Below are 24,664 nucleotides of genomic sequence, written 5' to 3' on the forward strand. Positions count from 1 at the left end.
TATTAGATTCAAAAGTGCTTGAAATTTCTGGGATAAGAAAATCGAAATCTTGGATGAATCCGAAACAGTATTTAAAAAAAAAATCGAACTGTTTGCTAACATGATTATAATACGATGCAAAGAATGAGAAGCCAATATGAAAAGTGGTTAGACCAGACAGTGCACTTGATCTTGATTCAAAGTATATGTTGTCAAAAACAGATTAGTAGATGACTGACCCCCCGCCCCCACCAAAAATATCTTTAATAATGTGAAAAGAATTACAGTTAGAATAGGGAAAGGTTAACGGTGATTAGCCATGAAAAATGAATGTTACAAACGCTGGAATACAGGAAGTCTATATAAGACTATTCGCTTAACTCTGGTTAATCTTGAGCCATAGCCAAAGTCTATGCTAAACACAAACAATAATGGAAGTCCAAAATTGTTACATTTTCTTTCACCGAATTTCGTTTATTTTTTTACATTAAAAAAATTTAACTCCATTGTCATACTGAAGAAATTTATTGCATTTATAAATTAATATTTTGAGTGTGATGGAATCGATGATGGATTCATGCTCTGTGATATCCATTACCCATAAAGATAAACCACATTATTTATATCATAGCTTACACTAGAATGAATGGGTTTCAGAATACGAATCGAAGTCTACATGGACTGATGTATGGAAGGTACATGCTTCTTTTAAGTTAACATACTTATCCACCTAAAATGAAAATGGCATTTGCAATGAGCGTGATAATAGCTATGTTTGATGTCCGTATCTTACTAACATCAAAAACACTGTCATGATCAAAATAACGGAATGTAAAATAGTAAAATGGATGATCATTTTGTTTTTCTCATAGTGTTGTGTAAAATTGAAGAAAATTCACATTATTACTACCTATTTATATAGCTTTGCTCTCATAAAACAACTTCACTTTTTGACGAATGCGCATGTGGCGATTTTGCATGTATGACGTCATACACGGCATTGGAGGGAGTGGCTTTAGGTGAGAGCTGGATGGAAGACATAGAAGGTACATTTGAGTTGCTATCACACGCTCTGTCGTTGATATTAATCATTGTGTCCGGAACGGGATTGCCAATAGCGCCACCTACGTCTGTTTGAGAAATAATTTTGTCACTGCCACTCGTGTCATTATTATTATTTGGCAGGTCATGTGTCTGTTGCTTGACCCAGACGTCTTCCGGATCACTCCCTGGGTTTTTATGACCTTGAGTCTTACTTGCTTTCGAGCTAGTCAAACGATTCTCTAGTGGTGTTTCTACGGGTACTAACGAAGCAGTAGCACCTGATCGATTACTTGACGAAACGATACCAGTAGATTTTGGTCTATGCTTGTCCATTGTCTGTGTCCGGTGAGGCGACTTCTGGCTACTAGGAAAACTGTCAAGTGGAATATCATGCAAAGGATTAACGTGTGTTACTAGATCTGTATTCTGTGAAGCTACGCTTTTACTAGATTTCGGCACACTTTTTGTTGACCCCGAGTCCGACCCTGTAGTCTTGTTCTCAATAGTTTTGTCTTTCTTTCGTTCGGTGCCTCGTTTAGCTCGTTTTGTCTTTCCACCCTTAGAAGGCGTCCTAGTGGGCTCTTCACCACAAAGACACACACCTGGTGCAGGTGGAACACCGTGAAATGAAATAGGACCATTGACACTTCTTGACTTGATTGGTGGAAGATTGGACGGTCTTTCGGGTCTGGCGTGTTTCGGGTGAATTGGAGGCGAAGCCGAAATAATGCCCTTTCGGGTTGTCCGCGGGCTTGCAGTGAAGGACGTTTCTACCTCAGTCTCTGGTCCTAGATAGTTTGAACATGTCGGTATACTAGTAACGTCCGTCGTCTCTATTTTCGGAGGTTCGCGTAGTAAAGTTACTTTAGCTGCTTCGCTCTCATTAGACTCCTGTGAATCATTTCGTCGTTTCTCTTCTGCTAAACTTGGTCCATGCACCAGAACCACGGGTGAACTGTGTGATGATTCATCCGCGTAAGCTACTTCTTCAAGATGTCTTGCGTGTTGACTAACCAGCGCCTCACGATACAGAGGACAACTCTTATGTCTGGCTTCACATTCCATGACCTCGCGCTGCAAGGCATACATGTGTTCTTGTCTGGTCATGTAATCTTCGTCCTCTTCATCTTCTGCAAGTTGTTTCAGTGCTTCTCTTTTCTTATCGTCCCGTGCTTCGCACATTAAAACACATGCACACATTGATATAAATGACCCGAGACCTATAAGGACGGGCCCAAACGTTCTGAATTTATCGATGTCTTTCTGTAATTCGTTATCAATCGTTGTTATTGTCTCGTTTCCTACGATGACTGTTCGTAAGGCAATTTGATAGGACATGTATCCGCACACAGTCATGGCTACACTTCCGGTCGCTACTGCCATTCCCAGAACTAGGCAGATATGGACTGGATTACACCATCTCCACCGTCGAGGTTTAGACTCATCTTTATCCGGTCCTGTCTTCTGGGACTGCGGACTTCCTTGACCTTTCTGCGATTTGGCATATGCCTCAAGAGACACGTTCCCATAGGGTGAAGAGTGCGTCGGACTACTGTCTTGTGGTTTGCTTTCATTTGTTGGTGAGGACTTATTGCTGCTATGTAGGGATGTATTAGATAAATCACAGGGTCTCGACGGTCGATTTTCAGAAGATGGACTTGGCTCATCAGGTCCATCGTCCTTGACATTTGCTGGTAAAGGTTGCATTTCATCCATAGATGGACGCTCCATCGCCGTGGAGGGCGCTGTTGAAGTCGATTGTGATTGCAGGACATAAATACACAGTGTCGTTACCTGAAAGATATAAATAAGGAAAGCATTTCATTTAGTTGGATGATAGTAATTTCACATAAAGAAGCAACAATTAATATTATTATTTGGTTGTGTCGCCGATCCCATTATCCATTCACTCGGTTAACGGTAACAAGAACAGAGAATACATGTTCGCCACCCATTTAGACAAAATGGAATTTCTGTAAGAGAGTATCGTAGAATCACGCGACAGAGGGTTGCTATCAAACCTTAGTTAAAAGAACCAGCAAGTTCTGTTATTTTCTATTTAACCCCATAATTAGGAAAAATACAAATGTACCGTTCGCCCTGAATTTACGATGTTTTGGTTCTTAATATTTTTTGATGTTATTTGTCATTTGACGATACATTATTCTGTTGTTGATTCCTCCTTACATTGATAAGCGAAGACTCCATAAAAAGCTCTCTCAATATTGTCACCTTCAAGGGCAATAGACCAGTAAGCCATGGCGGTGAATACTCTGATATGCTCCACTTAAATTATGCATAATATGGAGGTTTCGCAATGGGGACGGGTTCAAGAACTCAGTATTAAAAATGCCCGTCAAATGACAAAAACGGATTAGAGGTCTTTATAATAATAATAATAATAATTATACCAACATGTTTCTTATAGCGCATATCACTGCCAAGTGAGTCCATATGCGCTTTTGAAGAAGACAGAAAAGGCAAGAAAAAATGAGAAATTTGCTGTCAATCTTGGCAGTTCCTCATTTGAAAAGTTTTTAAATATGTTTTCAAATTAGATTTAAACTTGGGTGTAGAATAAGAGTTCTTTGATGGGTGGCATTCCAAAATGAAGGGGACATGCAGCATGGGCAAAGGATCGTTCTCCATAAAACTCGTGGACAAATTAAAAGATCGTTCTGAGCTAATCTACGATTACAAAAATGGTACATACTTAACTAAGCAATCAATCAGATAATTGGAGCCATTGCGGAGACACTGATATTTGAAAGCAGTACTTTAAACATTACTCGCGGCTGAAGTAATTTTAAGACAGGTGTGATGTGGGAATGTTTTTAAGTATACGGGTAACTAGTCGTGCTGCAGAGTTTTTGATTAGTTGTAATTTGTTAATTTGGGAATCGGGCATCCTATAGACTAAACTATTGCAGTAATCTAAATGAAATATTTCAAGCGCATGGACAAGTTGCTTCGCAGTCGTTGTATCTAAGAGCAGACGGGAGAAAAAGAAAGGATTGTCTTATATCCAGAGTCCATGACGATATTGCTGTTTTGCTTCACCACCAATTTTCGACAAAGACTTGTAAAGGGTACTTGAAAATATATTTTCGACGTTCTTGCATCCGTCGTGCGGCGAGAATCCCTATTATCACAAAACATTTAATGGTATGTCGACGAGTCGTGTCAATGTGCAACTAAAAACTCACCAGATTAAAAATAAAAATGTATACATTGCCCTTCAAACTCCCCAGATTTGCTCGTCATATCAGAAAGCTGTGATAAAAGCAGGGCAATAAGTCTTATTGTCTATTATCTGGAGTAGGTTAAGTGTTGTTATTCCAAAGATTGAATAGTATAACAAATATAATAATCCTAATGATTTGAGTGTTTTTTTATAGAAGTATTCTGTTATGTTACTAACCCTATATTATCTATCACTTTCAGTGGCGAAATCATGCAAAGATATTTTATGGGCTGAATTTATGAAACATTATGCATTAATTGGAAAGATTGCATGCTCTATAACTTAATTGTTATTTCGAGAGTAAATTTGGCGATGAAAAGTAATTTAGGTAGTCAAAATAAATGTATGAAATGACAATAAATAATGATTAAAACCAAATACAATTCTTGTTTTGGATGAAAGGAAGGCGGCAGCTCTCAAACTTTTGATTAGTGCGCCAGTAATCTTACAATTAAGAGCAATTCATGGGAGTATCAAGATTAATGAAATGTCTTTGATATATATTAGCCTATGTAATTGAAAATTACAGTACAAATCGTAAGCTTAAATATAGGCCAGTAGTGGGAACAATCTACAATTAGTTCGAACAGATTCAAATAAAGTGACTTTATGGTACATTATTGTGTAAGGCTACAAATTTATTCCAAATTATTCTGATAGAAAATTGCGTCAATGCTACGAAACTGAACAAAGCAAGCATGGTCTTCCACCCATAATTATGTCGAGTGACTCGAGTCTTTTTCCAAACATTCGTAATACACTGCCCCGCGTGTGCCTATCTGTGTTGGTGATCTCCAGGTTGGTGACTTTAGATTTCATGATTACACAGAGGTTTGAATGCCTATAAACCATGTTTATCTACCATGATAGGTGATGAAAATTGACCTTTGATTATAGTACACACTTTGATTATTTTCCCATGAAATCAGTTTTTGCTACAATTATATGTTTCGTTACATCTGTGCTGTTTCATCGTCTTTATCAAAGCGCTCCCATTGGAAATGAATGAATAATTTTTGTTCATGACTGTTTATACTATGTAGTCATTTATTTCAAAGCTAAATCCGAAGAAAGGTGTTACAACAACACCAACACGGTGCGGTGTTTTAATACAATTTAGCAGCAGTGAGTTCATATCTTCATTAGATCTCAACTGCAATGTTATAATTCCTTCTATTGACCACGGCTGATAAATCCAGGCAAATGATTGGTTAAAACTGCAGTACATAGTTACTTACATTAACTGGTAGATACAGGACGGAATTGAATAAACAAGAGCATGGTTTGCAAAACGGGTGTGTAGTTACGGGGTGCTACTTAGATGAACCTTGCATGACGTTGGGCATGAAGCGAAAATGTTGAGACTGGAATTGTACTCTAATGTCTTGGCATATTGACAATTTTCAAGAATTCATAATTATGTTCAAAAAATGGAAAAAGAGGATTGCCATGCAAAATATTGGTGACTTCTTATTTTGTGAAAGGTACATGCCATGTACTTGCCCGTAAAGCAGGCTTATTCACTGATTTTTACAATACATCCGAGAGGATATGCCTGCATCATGGGTGGCGATGTCATATCAGGCTGAAAAGGGCTGGTTGAACTTTCATGCTTTATGGATATGACTCGCAGGCCTTGCTTTATTCTGATTTGATTGGAAAATATGAAGAGAGAAAATAGCCCGTCAAAAACACACAGGTACTACTCGTCTACGTAAATAATCACGTCATAACAACATGAGAGTGCGTCATATACGCGCGAACACCAATTAACATGAGACCGCCACCGTCTGCATGGCTCGTTGTTGCCATAGCAACGATCGTATGTCCGGACGGGGGCATCGCTAGTGGTTGTTTATAGGTCGGAAACAAATTCAAAAGCAGCTTTATAAAACAATCATTATATTCTTATTAAAGAAAAATAGGATGCAAGTGGATATATATAGACTGATTGTTTACATGGCTTTATCCACTTGATTTCATTGATAGATTTAAAGAGGGTTTTCAGGGATTCCGTTGGCTTCAGTCTTCGAAAGATTTTTCCTCAGCATTAATTTGCCAATAGACGGTGTTGGAGTGCGAGGTTTACCGCTGCAAGTTGACATGAACTCCTTATGATATTTCTATTTTGTATTATACTTTATTGAGGGATCCCTCGTAGGAACTGACCGCGATTCGTACCTCTTCACTGTAAATATTGGGGTCATATATTTAAATCTGAGGTGACACGACATTTGCTCCTGCGACATTTGCTCCGATCTTAATATCTCGGAATGCTAAGGGTTAGGTTTAGGATTGTAATAGAGTTTTTGGTCAAAATGTAAATATGAGGATTAGGGTTTATTTAGTTTTGGAGGTTATGATGTTTTATGTTTAGCTTAACGTGCATATTTTCCATCGGAGTAATTGTCGCCGGAGCAAATGTCATGAAGCCAAAACTGACGCCAGGGGGGCGTTTCATGAAAGGACTTGTCAGACATTTTATCCGACAAGTAATAGTTTATCAGACAGTTACCATAGGAACAGTGCCTCTCGGCCAATCAGAATAAAGCAAAGATGTCAGATCTGACAGCTTGTTGGATGAAAATATTGATGAAACGCTCCCCAGGTGATGTCTTTAGGGGACCACACCTTTATGTGTTAACACCCACGAGATTGAACATAACACCGAAGATTGTGAAAGTAACAACCAAATCGAAGGTGTTGTAATATAATATCCATTTATGTGTTGGACCAACACCCACAATTAGCACCGGAGTGATGTGGACCTGGGGGAGCGTTTCATGAAAGGACTTGTCGGACGTTTTATCCGACAAGTCCTGTTTTATCCGACAGTTACTATAGTAACAGTGCTTCTTAACCAATCAGAATCCAGAAAAGTTGTCAGATCTGACAACTTGTCGGACGAAAATATTGATGAAACGCCCCCCTGGAGTTCCTTGACATTATTTTGCTCCGGCGACAATGCTCCGCTGTGAATTACACACACTAATAGAATTGCCAACTTCAACCCTGGATTTAACACTAAAACCTATCCCAAACCTACCCCTACACTGCAAAAACGCCGGTGTAAATTTAACACCAGCCTAGTATCTACATCAGTCCACACAAGAGAGGTGTAAAAACAACACCGGTCAAGAATGAAACCAATATTGGTTTAACTAATCAGTGTTGCTTAAATGCCAAGTTGGTGTTAGCCTATGCAAAACCGGTGTTGTTTCTACACCTCTCTGGTGTGGACCGATACAGAACCCGGGCTGGTGTTGAATTAACATCACCGTTTTTTTACAGTGTAAACCTAACATAAAACCCTATTGCAAACAAAATATCGAGTCATCGGACTGCTAAGTATGCCAATCGACAAAGCAGTCATAATTTGTGTTATGAAAACGAACACGAACAAATTGTTTTGCCAATCCATTTCGTTTCTCGACGTTTCAAGCTCAAAACACTGCCTTTAAACTACGAGGATTCATTATAACTTGAAAATTTGCCTTCAAGCTAGATATTTCACATAAAAAAATCACCTTTAAGCTATTATGTTCCATTATGACACAAAACACTTTTATTAAAACTACCAAGGTTTTCAACTCAGAACATTACATTTAAATTAAACTATTACGCTTCATTTTAACTCAAAACGTTATACATTTAAACTATTTTACCCTTACACATGCCGTTCGTCGATGCTTATATATCAAAACATTACTTTTTAGCTTGAAATAGTGCCTTTAAACTTTTTTATTTCAACCAAAATCGTCAACTTTAAACTTTTATGGGTCATTTCTTCTCGTCACTCCATTATGTCGCGTCAAAACCGATAAAAAAACTTGTTAAAATTCTGGAGCCACATGATCAATTGTAACCCGAAGCTTCACTGAATAAATTAAAGATCCTTCTTCTATCATGATGGTCATGTTCACGTCCTTGAATTATTCGTGTGTTCCGTTTGCTTTTCTAAACAGCCTCCACACAACACTGAACAGTATGAAGGTTACAACAAGGCCAAAATATAAATGTGAGGGCAGTATTTTAACACACGCAGTGGCATTTTGATCTTTACTTCTTAACCCCCCTCCCCGCCCCTTCTTTATCACTCCGGCCCGACATGACAATGTTAGGATTGCCAATAAGCCTTGAAAAATATGAAAAAGGATAAGGGAGCTAATCAATATTGCCAATTAAAGCAAGGCCTGCAGATGAATGTGAGAGCAGTATTTCAACATACACAGTAAACAAAATCAACGCTGTTTACTATATGAACCTTACAGTAATTGTTTAAACAGTTTAAAAAGTGTTTAATCTTAAGCAACAAAGTTTAAATTTCAATATCTAATCTTCAATAAATCAAACATAATTGTTTAAACGGTTAAACAAATATTATAGTAAACAGTGTTGTACAAAATCTTAAACAGCGTTTTTACTGTGCACGCAGTGGCATTTTGATCTTGACTTCCTCAACCCCCGCCCCTCCCCCTCCTGGCCTATTGTTTCACTCCTGTCCGACATGACCATGTTAAGATTGCCAATAAACCTAATTGAGATGTATGGAGAAGGGAAAGGGAGCTTATTGATACAGTCAATTAAAACAAAATTGCAACAACCGTTTCGTATAAACGATTTGTATATCTTGAGTTGTATACCGGCTAAGTGCAAGATAACTGAATTTTGATAATTTATATCCAACTTGCACCTTGTAATGTTAATTTATCCACTTTAGTTGTTTGTATCCGTGTAATATTGTTATTTTTTAATGAATTACTTTGTTTGTTTAAAAAAAACTATGATCATTTTTGTGCATTGAATATTGTATATTGTATCACGGCCCCTTTGAAAAACAGCTATGCTGAATGGGCTTTTAACCGTGATGAAATAAATAAATGAAATAAAATCTATATAGAGCCCATGCAAGCAACATAAAATACTTTAATATATCATATTCAAAAGAACTACATCCGTCTAATGTTTCATGCCATTTTTAAAACCTAATTGCATGATAATATTTTGTTCCGAGACACTCCAGTGCATACCAAAACAGACCACGAATAATTAATTTGTAAACAATCTATTAGCCTAACATTAATCAGTGACCTTAACGCTTAATGAATACAGATCGATGAGCAATATCTACATTCAATGAGGCTGATTATAATCTGGTTTATCAATTGTTTTCAAATTTCATAAATTCTGGCCCGCATTGATTAATTGATTCGGTGGTTTTATCTATGCATTCACATCATATAGAGGAGCATAAAATATAGCATATACAAAGGTGATACATAACAAACCAATAAAACACAATACTTGTAATATAAGCAAGGAAAATAAACTTCGTCGACATAATGTATTATTCATTTTAACAGGATGCAGGAGATCGCGATCGAGCGCAATTAAGCTTGATAATGATGGCGGCCTCGTCAAAATTAATGACCGCCGATAGAAAATTCCGAGTTAATCTATCAAAAATCTAGTATGATCATGATGACATGTAACACGAAATGTTGACTGATAGAAAATATGGAAGAGCGTTTCTGAGTGGTTTCTGGCCCGTGTTGTGGACAAAATGCGCATGTAACAATGACTTTGATTGGCCGTCGTTATTTTTAGCGATATTTTTGACACCAACTTTTGTGCGACGGAGCCTATAGGATTTGCACTGACAAATTTGTTCTTTGAGCCAACAGATTCAAGGATATCAGTCAATGAAAAAAATAATAACTAACATTTTTTCATGAAAATGATTTCCCTCTTGGGGCCGTTTCATAAATCTTGTTAAATTAACAAATTTGCAATAACAGTTCAAAGCTACTGAAATCGTTCAACTTGATTAGCTGATTGGCAGTTATCATGTTACAGAAACCTTGCATTTGTTTAATATTACAACAAGACTATATGAAACGGGACCCCTGGTGATGTGAGCATATCACGACCGTATTTTACATGCACAGTGAGGGACTGGTTTCAGAATGAGTTGAATTCAAACGTAACTCGAATAATCAAGCGCACGACCCAAATACGCTGGTTTCATTGGTTGGAACTGAAGTTAGGTTCGATTTCTGTGACTTGGGTTTGATCTCAAGTCTTCGGGCAACGGACCCCCGGACACGGAACTGATTCTAGCACGTATACACACTACTAGTAATATGGAAGCGGTGATAAATGGTGTTCTTTTCGCACGATGATCGGATTGTGCATAATACATGAGTGCCCCCTGGTTTAGGCTCCATCAATGTCACATTCACTAGGCATCACATCATAACGTAAACGAGAAATAGTTTCAATCAGGCATTCATTCTGAATACTAGTTTTGAGTCGCGGTAACAAAGTAAGGAAAATTTGTCTTCATTGCTTTTGTACTACTACTACTACTACTACTACTACTACTACTACTACTACTACTACTACTACTACTACTACTACTACTACTACTACTACTACTACTACTACTACTACTACTACTACTACTACTACTACTACTACTACTACTACTACTTCTACTACTACTACTTCTACTACTCCTACTACTACTATACTACTACTGATACTACTACTACTACTACTACAACAACAACAACAACAACAACAACAACAACTACTACTACTACTACTACTACTACTACTACTACTACTACTACTACTACTACTACTACTACTACTACTACTACTACTGCACTACTACACTACTACTACTACCACTACTACTACTACTACTACTTCTACTATACTACTACTACTACTACTACTACTACTACTACTACTACTACTACTACTACTACTACTACTACTACCACTATACTACTACTACTACTACTACTACTACTACTACTACTACTACTACTACTACTACTACTACTACTACTACTACTACTACTACTACTACTACTACTACTACTACTACTACTACTACTACTACTACTACTACTACTACTACTACTACTACTACTACCACTACTACTACTACTACAACTACTACTACTACTACTATACTACTACTACTACTACTACTACTACTACTACTACTACTACTACTACTACTACTACTACTACTACTACTACTACTACTACTACTACTCCTACTACTACAACTACTACTACTACTACTACTACTACTACTACTGCTGCTGCTGCTGCTACTACTACTACTTCTACTACTATTACTATTACTACTACTACTACTACTACTACTGCTACTGCTACTACTACTACTGCTGCTACTTCTACTTCTACTACTACTACTACTACTACTACTACTACTGGTAATAATGATCATAATCATGATGATAATAATAATAATAAGAAGAATAAGAATAATAATGACATTCACTTATTTTATAGTGCATAACACGTAGCTTCACATGTCTGTATACACTTATATGAAACAGCATAGTTAACTACAAACAAATTGATTAAGTGTATAATGTGAAGAGTAGGCCATTGCATGATGCATTTACACAATGGAAAGAAAATATACTATTGTTCTAATATTGTATAAAAAATCTATCACAGAATTAGATTTTTGTTTTAAAAATATCCAAAATTTTGCTCGCTCACTCCGCTTGCCAGCGGCATTTTAAATAGAAATTTTTAAAGCATACGTCATATCTGACCTATATTTTTTTTTTTGGGGGGGGGCTCATTGCGCCACAGAGGGAAATAATTCGATTCGTGAATTAGGGACGGTCGGAAATAGGTTGAAATTATTACAGATTAAATGCTTCGAGTCTTTTAACCAAAATTAAACAATATTTGGTTTTAATATTGTTAATTTAAAGAAGGACCGAGTCGCATTATGGAAAGTTTAATAGGTATATCACTTTCTCACGCTTCGTACAATATCTTGCTCTATATGAAATTTCTAATCTAGTAAACTAGGTCTGTAATCCGGGACCTATTACCATTAATCCCTTACCGGTATCCATGGCGACCACTTCCCTGGCTCCTAAAGTCGTACAGAGTATATTAAACGAGGCTTGTGAATTGCAAATTTAATCATTCCTACTCGGGTGAAACGAAGTCGATTCCGATTTTAAAGAGTATGTGATCAAAGTAACTCAATTTGAAGCGTGTGATTTTAGAAAGTTTGAATTGATTTGCTTTTAAACGAAAACGTTTGGTTGCAAGCCAAAATAAGGATGTCGGCAATGTCAGGTTGTCGGAAACGCAGTTTCCCAACTTTAAAATGTTTCAAAGCATCGAATGTAGGGTATACTAAACCCTATAGAGTCAGTGCAAGAAATAGCTTCCAATAATTACTAATATCTGGAAAATTAATGTAAAATCACAGGTGATGGATTCAATTTTATCTTCTGAAAGTGTTATGTAATACTTGATTGGGGTTTACATTGCGTAAAAGCACAATTAATAAACAAAACCCCAAATATGATCCTATATTTCCTGATTAATGTTCAGTCAGCAACGATTTTTCTATGTTCTCCACTATTCCCCATCTAGAGTCCTTATGATTTTAATTTTCCTAAGTATAATTATAATGATAATAATATTAATGATATGTCAATTTTTGTAGCGCTGTGACTATACACACTAAGAAAAATTGGATTCAAAATTGAATCCCGAAAGGTTGATGCAAAATCAGCACCCTATATGGGTTCAAAAATTGAAAAATTGGACCCTGCGGTTGGGGTTCATTTTTGCACCCTGCGGGTTCAAAACTGCACCCCTAGGGGTTCAATTCAAATTTAGGGGTGCAGTTTTGAACCCGCAGGGTGCAAAAATGAATTCCAACCGCAGGGTTCGATTTTTGAACCCCAAATCAGGGGTTCAATTTTTGAATCCATTGGGTGCTGATTTTGCATCAACCTTTCGGGGTTCAATTTTGAACCTTTATTTCTTAGTGTGTATGCATACTCTACTGCGCTTTGATGCGTGTAGTATTATAACCCCGACCGTATAGCTGAGCCGCCATATTGGCGCTAAACCGTCAAGGAATAAAACCTACCGGGTACCCATTCACCTCACCTGGGTCGATTGCAGCACAATGTGGGTAAAATTTCTTGCTGAAGGAAAACACACCATGCATGCATGGCCTAGATTCGAACCCACGTCCCTCTGATTAAAAGACGAGAGTCGTAACCACTACAGACCACGACGCGTCGCCCCACATCAGTATATGGTAGTTTAATGTGCTAGAAAATGATAGACTTTGTATTAAAGTGATTGGTTAACATTGGTTTGACTTTTAAAAAATATGAGCTGGAAGGTCACACTTGTCACCTGTGTCTGTGATATGTTACAAAAATGAAGCCCAGAAAAAATTGCATTCGAAAATAATTATTTAGTGCTTCAAAAATTGAAATATAAAGTGACCGGAAACACCATCTTAATTTCATCCAATACACTTATGTGTACTATTTAGGTGTCTATAAGACGCCTATTTACAAAATCGGAGTTTGCCTTGTAGTTTTAGCTTTTCATTCTCAATAATGGTTGTTTTCAGGGTTTATTAGTTCTAATACATACACTTGTACACATGTTTCATCTTGGTTTAAGAATTTTTTTAAATTGGCTGCTCACAAAGTTAAACAATACCTTTAAGATAAATCCTATATAACAAAGTATATGATTTTAATCAGTATTTGGACGTGCTCTAGACTTAAAGTTCTTCTGGGGCCCGTTGCAGAAAGAGTTGCGTTTAAACGCAAGCCAAAAAATCAATCGCAAGTCTAAAAAGCGAGCTGTTGATTGGTTGAAAATCAAGTTGCACATGATTTTTAGAGTAGCGATTGATTGCAACTCTTTCTGCAACGGGCCCCTGAACTCATATCACAAGGCTTGCTATAAAAACAAGCCATTTGTAAAAATCACTCTCAATTATAACCTTAAGATCAATTTAATGTAACAGTCTCCAGTGATACAGGTCACGATTATATCAGCGTTATACAGACAGCTGGCAGCAATCTATTTCAATGATTAATTTTTTTTTTTTTTTGGGGGGGGGTAAATGGTGAATGGAGCCAATGGAGTTCAGCGAAACAACCAATATAACACAGACCGAAGTATCTGGTCTCCGTTATTACGTATCTTGATATATCCACTATAATTATGATTCCATCCGCCCACTATTATCCTCTTCACTACAAGGAATGCAGTATTAACAGGTAACCATGACAACGACATCCAAGACTCGTGTTTCTTCTGTCTTATGAAAGTACCGTTCGTGTACCCCCTGCATTCAGCGATTGTGGGCGATTCTACCGTACAACCGCACAGCACTTCTTGCATTATAGGCCTACTGTAATAATATATGCGGCGGTATGAAAGATGGAATGGGTATCAAAATCAAGCCATGGGAATTAGCTATTTTAATCATGAATACTATAATGAATAACTTGTACGATTGAGGGTTTTTTGAGAACAGGATTACGTCGTGAACAGAGAATAGATTCATTCGATGGCGAGTGACCATGATGGCAAGATAGAATGTGTGTCTAAAATGACCATCTGAATGCACCGCTGTCAAATTATTTAAACGAAAAGAAAAATAGGAATATAAAAACTTCACTACCATGGAAATATCATAACATGTACAGTAAAAACGCCGTTTATTATTTTTTTTTCATAAAAAGCCAACTGAGCCGTACAATAGTTGTTTAAACGGCAGGGGCCGTGGAATTCCAAAACCGTGTACAAAAATGTAAAAAATGATTATATGATTGTTATTTTTTTTGCATGGTCACCCCCCCCCCCCCCACTTTGAAAATGAAAACTGTCCCGCGGCCCCTGAAAGACGTGTTTGAATCTTAAACGACAAAGTTTAATTTTTAATATTCTCAATAAATTAAGCATAGTGGTTTAAACTTTTTTAAACAACCACTGTAAGGTTCATATAGTATAAAAAGCGTTTAAATCTTAAACAACTTTCTGACTGTGTATGATGCTCTCTTTGTGCAGTTGTAAGTGATAATCGTAAGTTATCTCCATAGGCGGCGGAAGCGGGGGAAATGTCCCCCCTAAATTTGAGGTGGGGGGAACGCCCCCCCCCCTAAATTTTTTTGTTAATAACCTTTTTTGTGGCTGGTCAATTTTGTTTCCTGCGTCCCCTTAAATTTTTGGTTGATAACCTTTTTTATTTTGTTTGCTTGTCAAAAAATATTGGTGATTCCCCTACAATTTTTGGCTTCCACCGCCAATGGTTATCTCGATCGTTTGATATCCAGGGTAGTTTGTTGCATAACGGCTCCCTGCATGCATGCATGTAGATAATTGCATAGCTGCAATGGCTAGTAGTTACAATGCGCCCCGCTGTAGAAAGGCCAAACAGTAGTTTTTCGAGATTAAATCATCTTCACAACGTATTATTACACACAGCATCGTTTCCTCTGATCACAGGCATATGACATGTAAAAAAACAATTTTACAATTCATTGCAATCGTATATATAAGCATATTTTACAATAATTGAGTACAATTATTGTTACCCTATGGCAAACATGTACAAAAAAATTTCGATAGTTTCTCAGTGTTTCTCTTATTTGGATGGTTTAACCCGTTTGCTGTTGGAACCTGGTGGTCTATATGTACAAAACCTATGTGAATTCCAAAATACAGTGGTCAACAGTTTAAAACATGGAGATACCACTCCCAGCCCAGGGTTCTATGATTTTGAACAAAATTTACTACATTTTATTACATTTGTGGGTAAAGTCATTACCATATTTTGTGGGCGATTTAAAGTGACTACATTTGTGGGTAAAGTGTGTTATTACATTCTGCGGGTAAAATTATTCCATTAATTGAAAGTTTATTACATTTGTGGGTGCTTTCACATTTGTGGTAAAGTGGGGTTTTTTCTTTAGAGTTAGAGATGGTATTGAGGGTGTATCAGAATCCTCTAACATGAATAAAGCCATAACAGTGTATTATTGAAGAGCGATTACTCCTTAAAGGTAGTATGATAATGTATTGATGCCCGTTCAAGTATTTACGGAGGGCGGGGTGGCTTCACATTGTCAAAAATGTGCTTCTCATATGCCCTTTTTACACAGGATTTTCTTAACCCCGGACTATCGCTAACCCCGTACTATCCTTAACCCCGTACTATTTTTTTTCCTTTTCACACATGCCAAATGTTATTGCTAACCCCGGATAAGGAATGCTTGCTTTTCACACACGAAACTCGCTAACCCCGGACTAGTGCTTTTGTTGATCATTCGTAGTACAAGTACTTCACTCGTACACACGCTAAAATTTCCTTAACCCGTACTATAGGTGGGGCCAAATAGTACGGGGTTAAGCTTAGCCCACTTTCGTTTTACACATGCGATCTTAACCCCGTACTATTGCTCTTAGCACCGCAATTGATGGGCTAACCTTGCTTTTTTGCAGGGCCAAATAATCCCGTACTATAGGTGGGGTTAGCCCACTTTGCAAAAATGCTGTGTAAAAAGAAAGTGGGCTAAGCTTAACCCCTAAGCTTAACCCCGTATTATAGGTGGGGCTAAATGGCAATTTAGCCCCACCTATAGTACGGGGTTAAGGAAATTTTAGCCTGTGTAAAAAGCGTAATAGACAAATCCAGTCGAGCGTGGATGCATATTATGGACCGAAATTTCCGCATTGAGCAGATGACAAGCATGATTATGCAGGAAAGAAAGAAAACAAAAATATGTTATCAACTACAAACCCCCGCTAACCCTTAGGGCCTTTTAACGAGACGTGAATCTTGAATAATCATTGGAAAGATGATTGCTATTGTAATCGTGTCTGTGGTTAGCGTTCGTGATTCTAATCATGTTCTAGTTTGGTTTCACACGTGCTAAATATTCGTCATTAGCCTTATTTTTCACAGGAATCATCATTCACATTACAATTGTTTTTTTCTACCGTGTGAAAGGGCGGTTATTTGACGGTCTTATAATGTGTACTTTCTTCTACGACCCCCACCCCCTCTCTCTCTCTCTATCTATCTCTACCTTTCAGTTGCGATATGTAAAACGATCTCCCAGTCGAGTACGTCATCGAACATCGTGTGTTAAAGATTCACACCTCTACACCTGGGGCCGTCCCCAAGCACCTCGCTCGCCTTGAAGACCTGGTCCAAAATAAAAGCAAGGCAACAAATCGTTTACAAGGCTATTAGAGATGTGAGACAATGAATACACATTTTATACCATGCATGTCTACAGAGAATCCGATTCTTCTTTAGAAAGGTGGTTAAAATTTACAATCCAATGATTATCTTCTCTCTCTCCCTGTCTCTTTCTCTCTCACTCTCTCCCACTCTATTTTCTTCTTCTTCTCCTCCTCCTCCTCCTTCTCCTCCTCCTCCTTCTTCTTCTTCTTCTCCTCCTCCCCCTTCTCCTCCTCCTTCTTCTTCTTCCTTTTCTTTTTTTAAAAACCTCTTCTGCTCCTTCTTTATCTTCTCATTTTTCATTAGATATACGTTGCGAATGAATGATATATGTGAAATTAATTGAAATAAAGTAGTATGTCTGATATCTCATACCCCAATCCAAATCACACATCACCGATTGAAATACATCAACATACTACTTATAATCACCTCATATACCAATCCATATACATCATACATGTAAAATGAACACCTAAACGGCGCCCTACCTGCATATATGCACAGTCACACATTTGAATGAGTTCCACACAGTGGCTTTTCCAAGCTCACGCTAAATATGGGCTGTCATAATCATCAATATCATCCACCACAAACAAAACCAAACCGCGCTAATGATGCCAATTTTTGTGAGATATCACCCAACTCTATCGGAAACAGCCTTCGTATAGCATTACATCTTGTCCCCGGGCAGTGTTTTTTCTGCGTTGCCAGAGGCAAAGAAAACAAGGTAAAAGGAAAATCAACATGTCATCCTTTGTCAAAGTGCGTCATTATTTATCTTTCCAACTTCAAGAAGGACAACGTTGAAACCTCTTTTCGTTGTTCCTTCGCACTATATCTATTTACTGAATGCAAGTCTTTTTGTCCCATTATCTTTCTACACTTTTCTCCTGTTTAACTTTTAACCCCTTTATACACGAACCCGTCAATCCTCCTGATCAAATACGTCACCCATTAGAACCTTGTTATCATAAATACATGTATGTCGTCAACATAAGTCAAGTAGAATTAATGCACATTACATCATTTTGGTATGAAAATAAGCGTATAGTTCCTGCATTGTAAAAACTGCGGTGTTAAAACTGACATCAATTGGTGTTAATAGAGGACCACACCCTGAGGTGTTAAAATTACACCCTAGAGATTAAACGTAACACCAAAGAGTGTAAATGTAACAAAAAAAGGTGTTGTAATAACACCTATAGGTGTAAAACTAACACCATCAATTTAACACCGGTGTATAATAACTGGTGTGGTCCTCTATTTACATCGGTTAACACCACAGTTTTTGCTGTGTGGGGAACTAAGATATATATATGTTGTTTTCTGTAAGAACCTCATCATGAAGAGTCTCAAAAAATATCAAAATTTTGGAATAGCGTTTTTGCAGTGTGACTTTTTGTTCTTAAGATAATGAACTACTTGCATCTGACTGGCTCAGAGCAATTTTTTTTCGAAAATATGATAATAGAGTGATTGATGTTGAAACTTTTATGATTGAATATAAGAATTTTATCTCGAGGTGTTATGTGAGCCAACACACCGGTGTGTTGGCTCAGTTTGTAGAACGTCCGTCTCACAACCGGGAGGTAGGGGGTTCAAACAAATCCCGGCCGCGTCAGACCAAAAGACGTTAAAAGATGGGAGTTGCTGCTACTCTGTTTGGCGTTCAACAATAAGGGATAGAGCCTCGTCGATCTGGCGCTGCATGGTGGCTGCCGGGCCCACGGTCAATTGGGCAAAGCAAATTTTCGGAGTATTTCATTTCATGTCTATTTCGAACAATAAATTATGGATTTTCATTTTTTCATTTTCTTTCGTTTAATTCATATCACAGCATAGTTGGGTAAAACTAATGAATGGAAATAGTGACAACCACCTGAGGGAGAATTTACCAACGCTAAAGAAAGACAGGATGACAGATTTCAACAATAATGTTTGTGACATAATTTTAATATCCAGGGTATATACTGCACAGAAAAAAATTTCACAACGCTGTTTACCATATGAACCTTAGAGTAATTGTTTAAACAGATTTAACAACTGTTTCAATCTTAAGCAACCAAGTTTAATTTTCAACATCTAATTGTCAATAAATCAAACATGATTGTTGAAACGGTTAAACAAATAAACTGTAAGGTTCATATATAGTAAACAGCGTTGTATAAAATCTTAAACAGCGTTTTTACTGTGTGTACATGTACGTGGAACCAAATTGTGATTAAACAGAGACAAATATAACGAACTGGACAGAAAAGGATTTGACCTTTTGACACCTCCTAAATTGCCATGCAATGACCACGATGACCCCTGATACAGGCTTTGACATTAGATACCCTAATTATCATTCGAATTGGACCATGTCCGTCGTATCGGATCACCTGCATGGCCCTGTCGTGAGAGTTCGCTTTAACGCATAACTAAATACATGAAATTAGTATGTCGGTAAAGGGTTGAAAAAGGCGTTACAGGGTTGGCTTCAAAACGAAAAGGTGGGAGTACATTTATTGCTCTTTTTTTTTGCTAAGTCAAAAAATATTATAATTGTACCCCAAACAAACATAAAAAACACCCACTAAAACTAACAAGTAACTAATAAAAGAAAGACCCACTAACATGACTTAAAATAAAGAAAAGAGAGGGTAAAAATGAAATGCAAACAAAAATGAAATGAATAAAAATCATATAAAACATACAAAAGAAAGCAACAAGAATCCAAACAAACAATGACAGAAAGTAGAAAATAAAAAAAAAAAGTAGAAAAAAAAGTTATCAAAAAAAAAATTAGGGGGGGGGGACACGTCCCCCCCCCCCCGCCCGCTTCCGCCGCCTATGGTATCATTGCAGGATGTGGATAGAATGGGTACAGTCACATTAACATATCAAATTTAAACCGATTGATGGATAGTCATTGGTAATAACTTGATAGTTTTCATCGGGCAGTGTCGATTTCCTTCGAGTGACTGTTACATTATGCTACAGTCAGACCACGTGCTAACAGATGGGGGAGGGGTGGGGGTGCCCCCTAAAAATCATGAACAAGAAGAAAGGAGGAAAATGAAAGAAAATTGATGGAATATAATATTCTTCTCTGAATATTATGTCCAAAATCTATCACGAAATTATATTTTTTGTATTAAGAAGGTAATTTTTCCTCTCTCGCTTTGCTAGCTGGCAGGTTTTTTTTTCTTTTTAATAAATATTACCAAATATGTCATGTTAGGCCCACTTATTTATTATTATCATTCATTTATTTTCTTAATTTTATTTCACTTTTTTTGCTCGTTACGCTATACTGAATCATACCAAAGAAATAAGCTCAAGTGCGACCCATAACATGCCATTCGAAGTAACGGAATGGCTTTGACGGGTCATGGGTGTGACAGTGACTATAGGCTACTGTGGCACGTCAACCATGATTAAGAGCCTCCCCTGGGATCGTTTACCCGGTGGTATCCCGGGCCAGAGAATCTTCCACACTTCGATTAGTTACCCCCACACGCAGCTCAAATTAAGGTCATGCTTACAAATAATTGTCTTCTATTAAAATGGCGGGGTATGATACACACCATAGGAGATGGCCGTAGAGAGTGTGGTCCAGGATACTGAATGATGTATAATCCAGTGCGGTACGTACCGATTGGTAGCGGGTAGAGTGGGATGGGGCTTGGGGGCTCTGCCCCTAATGTTTACGACCATGAAAGAAGAAGAAGGAGGAGGAGGAAAAGAAGAAGATGAAGAAGTAGAAGAAGAAGGAGAGGAAGAAGGAGAAGAAGAAGAAGGAGAAGGAGAAGGAGAAGAAAGGGTGGATTATAAAATAATTTGTTGAATATGATATCAAATTCTCTCTTAAATTTTGAATTTGTTTAAAAAAAAGGCAGAAGCAATAGATAAAGACACTGAGTAAAATCTAAATAATATTGTGTAGAATTGGTAGCGGGTAGAAGAAAGAAGATTTAAGAAGAAAAGGTGGAATATATTTATGTGTTGAATAATTCTCTCCATAAAAAATTGTTTAAAAAAAGGCAGGAAAAAACACTGATTAAAATTTTGTCCAATATTGTGTAGAAAGGGAACATGCATGTTTGCTGGGTATGTTTTTCTTAACCCCATATTTGGCTTATTCAACACGACATTACGTAAAATTTACAAAATATTTGGTATCTTTCCATCCAACCAACATGAATGTTCCCACTTTACGCAATATTGGGTAAACTCTTTTTTAGAGTGAACCATTGCTCTTTATCTTCACACTCTCTCTCGACATTTATTCACACTTTCCCACATTCGACATGTCTGCCCGCTCAAACTTTTGGGCTCATTGCGTCACTTGTGTAATCAGGAATGAGGAGGGGGGGGGGGGGGGGCTGGTCGAGCTAGGCAAGGGGCTATCTTGCAAAGAGAATAGACAATAAAATATTTGAAGTCATTGTGAATTGACTATTATATTTTGTGCTATAATTAAAATGAAATCAAATTCAACCGGACTTTCCCCCCTTTTTTTACAACTAATGGTTTGAACAAAACATCTCTGTTCGTAACAAAGATCTTCAGAGTTCTTACTGTAATGCACATGCAGCCAAGATCCATATATTCGGTATTCTATCCTCAATACTTAATTTGAGACGGTGTTACCAAATTTTAATTTGAGAAATTTAAGCACAGTGTACAACTAAATGCTGACCATAGCGTAGAATATCCATGTTTATTTCTCTTAGAATTAAGATGACTTTGAATATTGATATATGGAAACTACATTTTGCATGCACAGTTTCAAAAAAATATGCCATGTATTTTCAATTCAATCACTTCTTCCGAAACGACAAATGTCATCTATTTTAAAGACATAAATTCCTGCTTATAATTATGAAGTTAAATATCTATCAAAGGAGTAAATTTTGAATTCTTAATCGGCAAAATCACAAACGAATGTTTAAACGTATTGTTTAAATTTGTGAGCAGCCGATTTAAAAAAATTCTCAAACCAAGATGAAACATGTGTACAAGTGCATGTATTATACAAACAAACCCTGAAAACAACCATTACTGAGAATGAAAAGATAATACTACAATAGACACCTAAATAGTACGCATAAGTGTATGGGATTAAATTAAGATGGTTTTTCCGGTCACCTTATATTTCAATTTTTGAAGCACTAAATAGTCATTTTCAAACGCATTTTTTCTGGGCTTCCTTTTTGGAACATATCACAGACACAGGTGACAAGTGTGACCTTCTAGCTCAGATTTTTTAAAAGTCAAACCAATGTTAACCAATCACTTTAAATGTTTTAAGATAAGAATGATTCACTGGTTCAGCTATAGTAACATGGTAAAGTACCACTGATCTCATTATACAGGAAAACTGAAAAATTAAGTAAAAAAAAATGAGAATAGATTCTATTAAAAGTTGACATGTCTGGAGGCGAACGATGAGTTGAATAAAATCGGAAAAGAAATTGAAAGAGCAAATAAAAAAAGAAAGAAAAATGGGCGATTTCCCATTTCCCCCTTTCTGTGAAGCAGAACATGTTCAGGGCACACAGACAATTTTCGTATACCATACCCCGTGTTTTTTTGCCTTGAGCCTATGACGTCACATCTTATATTGTCATTGCCACAAGGGAACGATGTGTATAATAATATATAGTGCACAGACACAAAGCATGCCGATTACCTTATACCCCCTACATAGTGACGCAATAACTCATTTTCGTATTCTCTTAAAGGTTTTTTGGTATGATCGTCTTTACTTTTTTCATGAAATAGAACAAAATTAACAGATTTATATAGGATGACCAAAAAATAGTTGAATAGTTTATTTTAATTTATATAGAAATAAATCTAAAATGGCTCTCCTATTTTTCTTTGGTCCAATGAGCATAATGAGAATTTCGATATAAATATGAATAATATGACATCGGTATTCGGAATAACAATACATTATAAAAACTATCCCCGGCCGTGGTCGGTAAAACATGAAATATATAGAGAGAAAGGTTTTACATCAGGAGTTATCACAGTAAAAGCGATGTTTGATATTTTTATACAACGCTCGTCGCTATAAACCTCACTGTAGCATGATGTAAACGGTGAAAACAATTATTCTCAACAAATCAAGCACAGTTGTATAAACTCTTCAACAGCTACCGTAAGGGTTATAAAACACAGCATTATATGAAATTTTAAACAACGTTTTTATTGTGCAAGACAAATACAGTGCATATATGGTCAGTGTAATCGCAGTGTACGAACCATAAACCATTCATGATGGCATGCAGAGTCGACATAGCAAGGAGGCAATTTTAATTAAATGTCACCTCCCGAAGCTATCAAGATAAGATAAGATGCGAAAGGTAACCCTATACCCGACCCATATTCAATCACACATTATTGTCGATTTAGTAATTGAATGGTTTTGGGGGCGGGAAGCTATATACAGGCACACACCTTTTTTAAAAAAAGATAGTATTCTTAAAAGTGAGTGTTTTATGTTAGTGAGTTAGGGTAAGTGTGAGTGTGTGTGCTGTTCATTCTGCCCGTTAAGGATAAGCACAGTTTGCGTGGATTCAGCCTTTACTTATCCAGACAAAAGAGCAATATAGTGTCAATAAAGTAGCCGCTGGTACTGCACGTATTTTTTATTTCAATGTTTAGATGTCTTGCACTCTCTGTTTCCATGCTTGAATATAATTATTTTTTTAAGAACTGTTTTTTTTTCTATTTATCCTCAATCGAGATACTTAATTGTCCATAAGAATATCAAAGGATGCAACTTTTTACATCAACAAAATACATATTATATCGTACAACAATATTTTACAATATTTTGTAAAAACGCAGGGGCGGAAATCTCTCCCCAAAGGGTTATCATCCCAAAAGTAAGGTCATCTCGTCCTAAAATAAATCTATTTCTATTTTGAACGATGTATTTCTTACTATCATAAAGACCAAAAATAGTAGGGGGGACATTTGATATTGTGTCCCCCCCCTACTATTTTGAGCGGGGGCCGTCCCCCCCCCCTGGGATTTCCGCCCATGTAAGAACGTAAACAAGCAAATAAATATCAACAAGTGGAATGCCTCTGGCCGTCTCACCTGCATCACGCGATTCAATATAGCAGCAGTGCTCACTTTGAATACTACTCTAACTCGCACAAGATGTTCAGTGATACATGGTTACTCTTATTTCCCTTTTTTATGAACTAGACCAATAAACTTACAGAGATATGATGGTTATTCAACAAAAAACCCCAACATGGCCAAAGTTCATTGACCTTACATGACCTTTGACCTTGATCATGTGA

At 37.0% G+C, this 24,664-nt stretch overlaps 1 protein-coding gene across 2 annotated transcripts; it reads right to left on the reverse strand.

The window, feature by feature from the left end:
• Positions 1–894: 894 nt before the first annotated feature.
• On the reverse strand, positions 895–18,048 carry LOC121431093. 2 transcript variants are annotated; one of them, XM_041628576.1, is made up of 3 exons: positions 17,866–18,048; positions 17,197–17,315; positions 895–2,817 (listed from the first exon to the last, which is right to left on the reverse strand). In XM_041628576.1, the coding sequence occupies exon 3, from the start codon at positions 2,752–2,754 to the stop codon at positions 910–912; it is 1,845 nt and encodes a 614-aa protein (XP_041484510.1). In that variant the 5' UTR covers positions 2,755–2,817; positions 17,197–17,315; positions 17,866–18,048; the 3' UTR covers positions 895–909. The 2 variants fall into 2 exon arrangements, with proteins under 2 accessions (XP_041484510.1, XP_041484511.1); XM_041628577.1 differs by having other exon boundaries at positions 17,846–18,048.
• Between the last annotated feature and the right edge of the window lie 6,616 nt (positions 18,049–24,664).

This window comes from Lytechinus variegatus, chromosome 17, assembly GCF_018143015.1.
Source record: "Lytechinus variegatus isolate NC3 chromosome 17, Lvar_3.0, whole genome shotgun sequence".
Classification (NCBI taxonomy): domain Eukaryota; kingdom Metazoa; phylum Echinodermata; class Echinoidea; order Temnopleuroida; family Toxopneustidae; genus Lytechinus; species Lytechinus variegatus.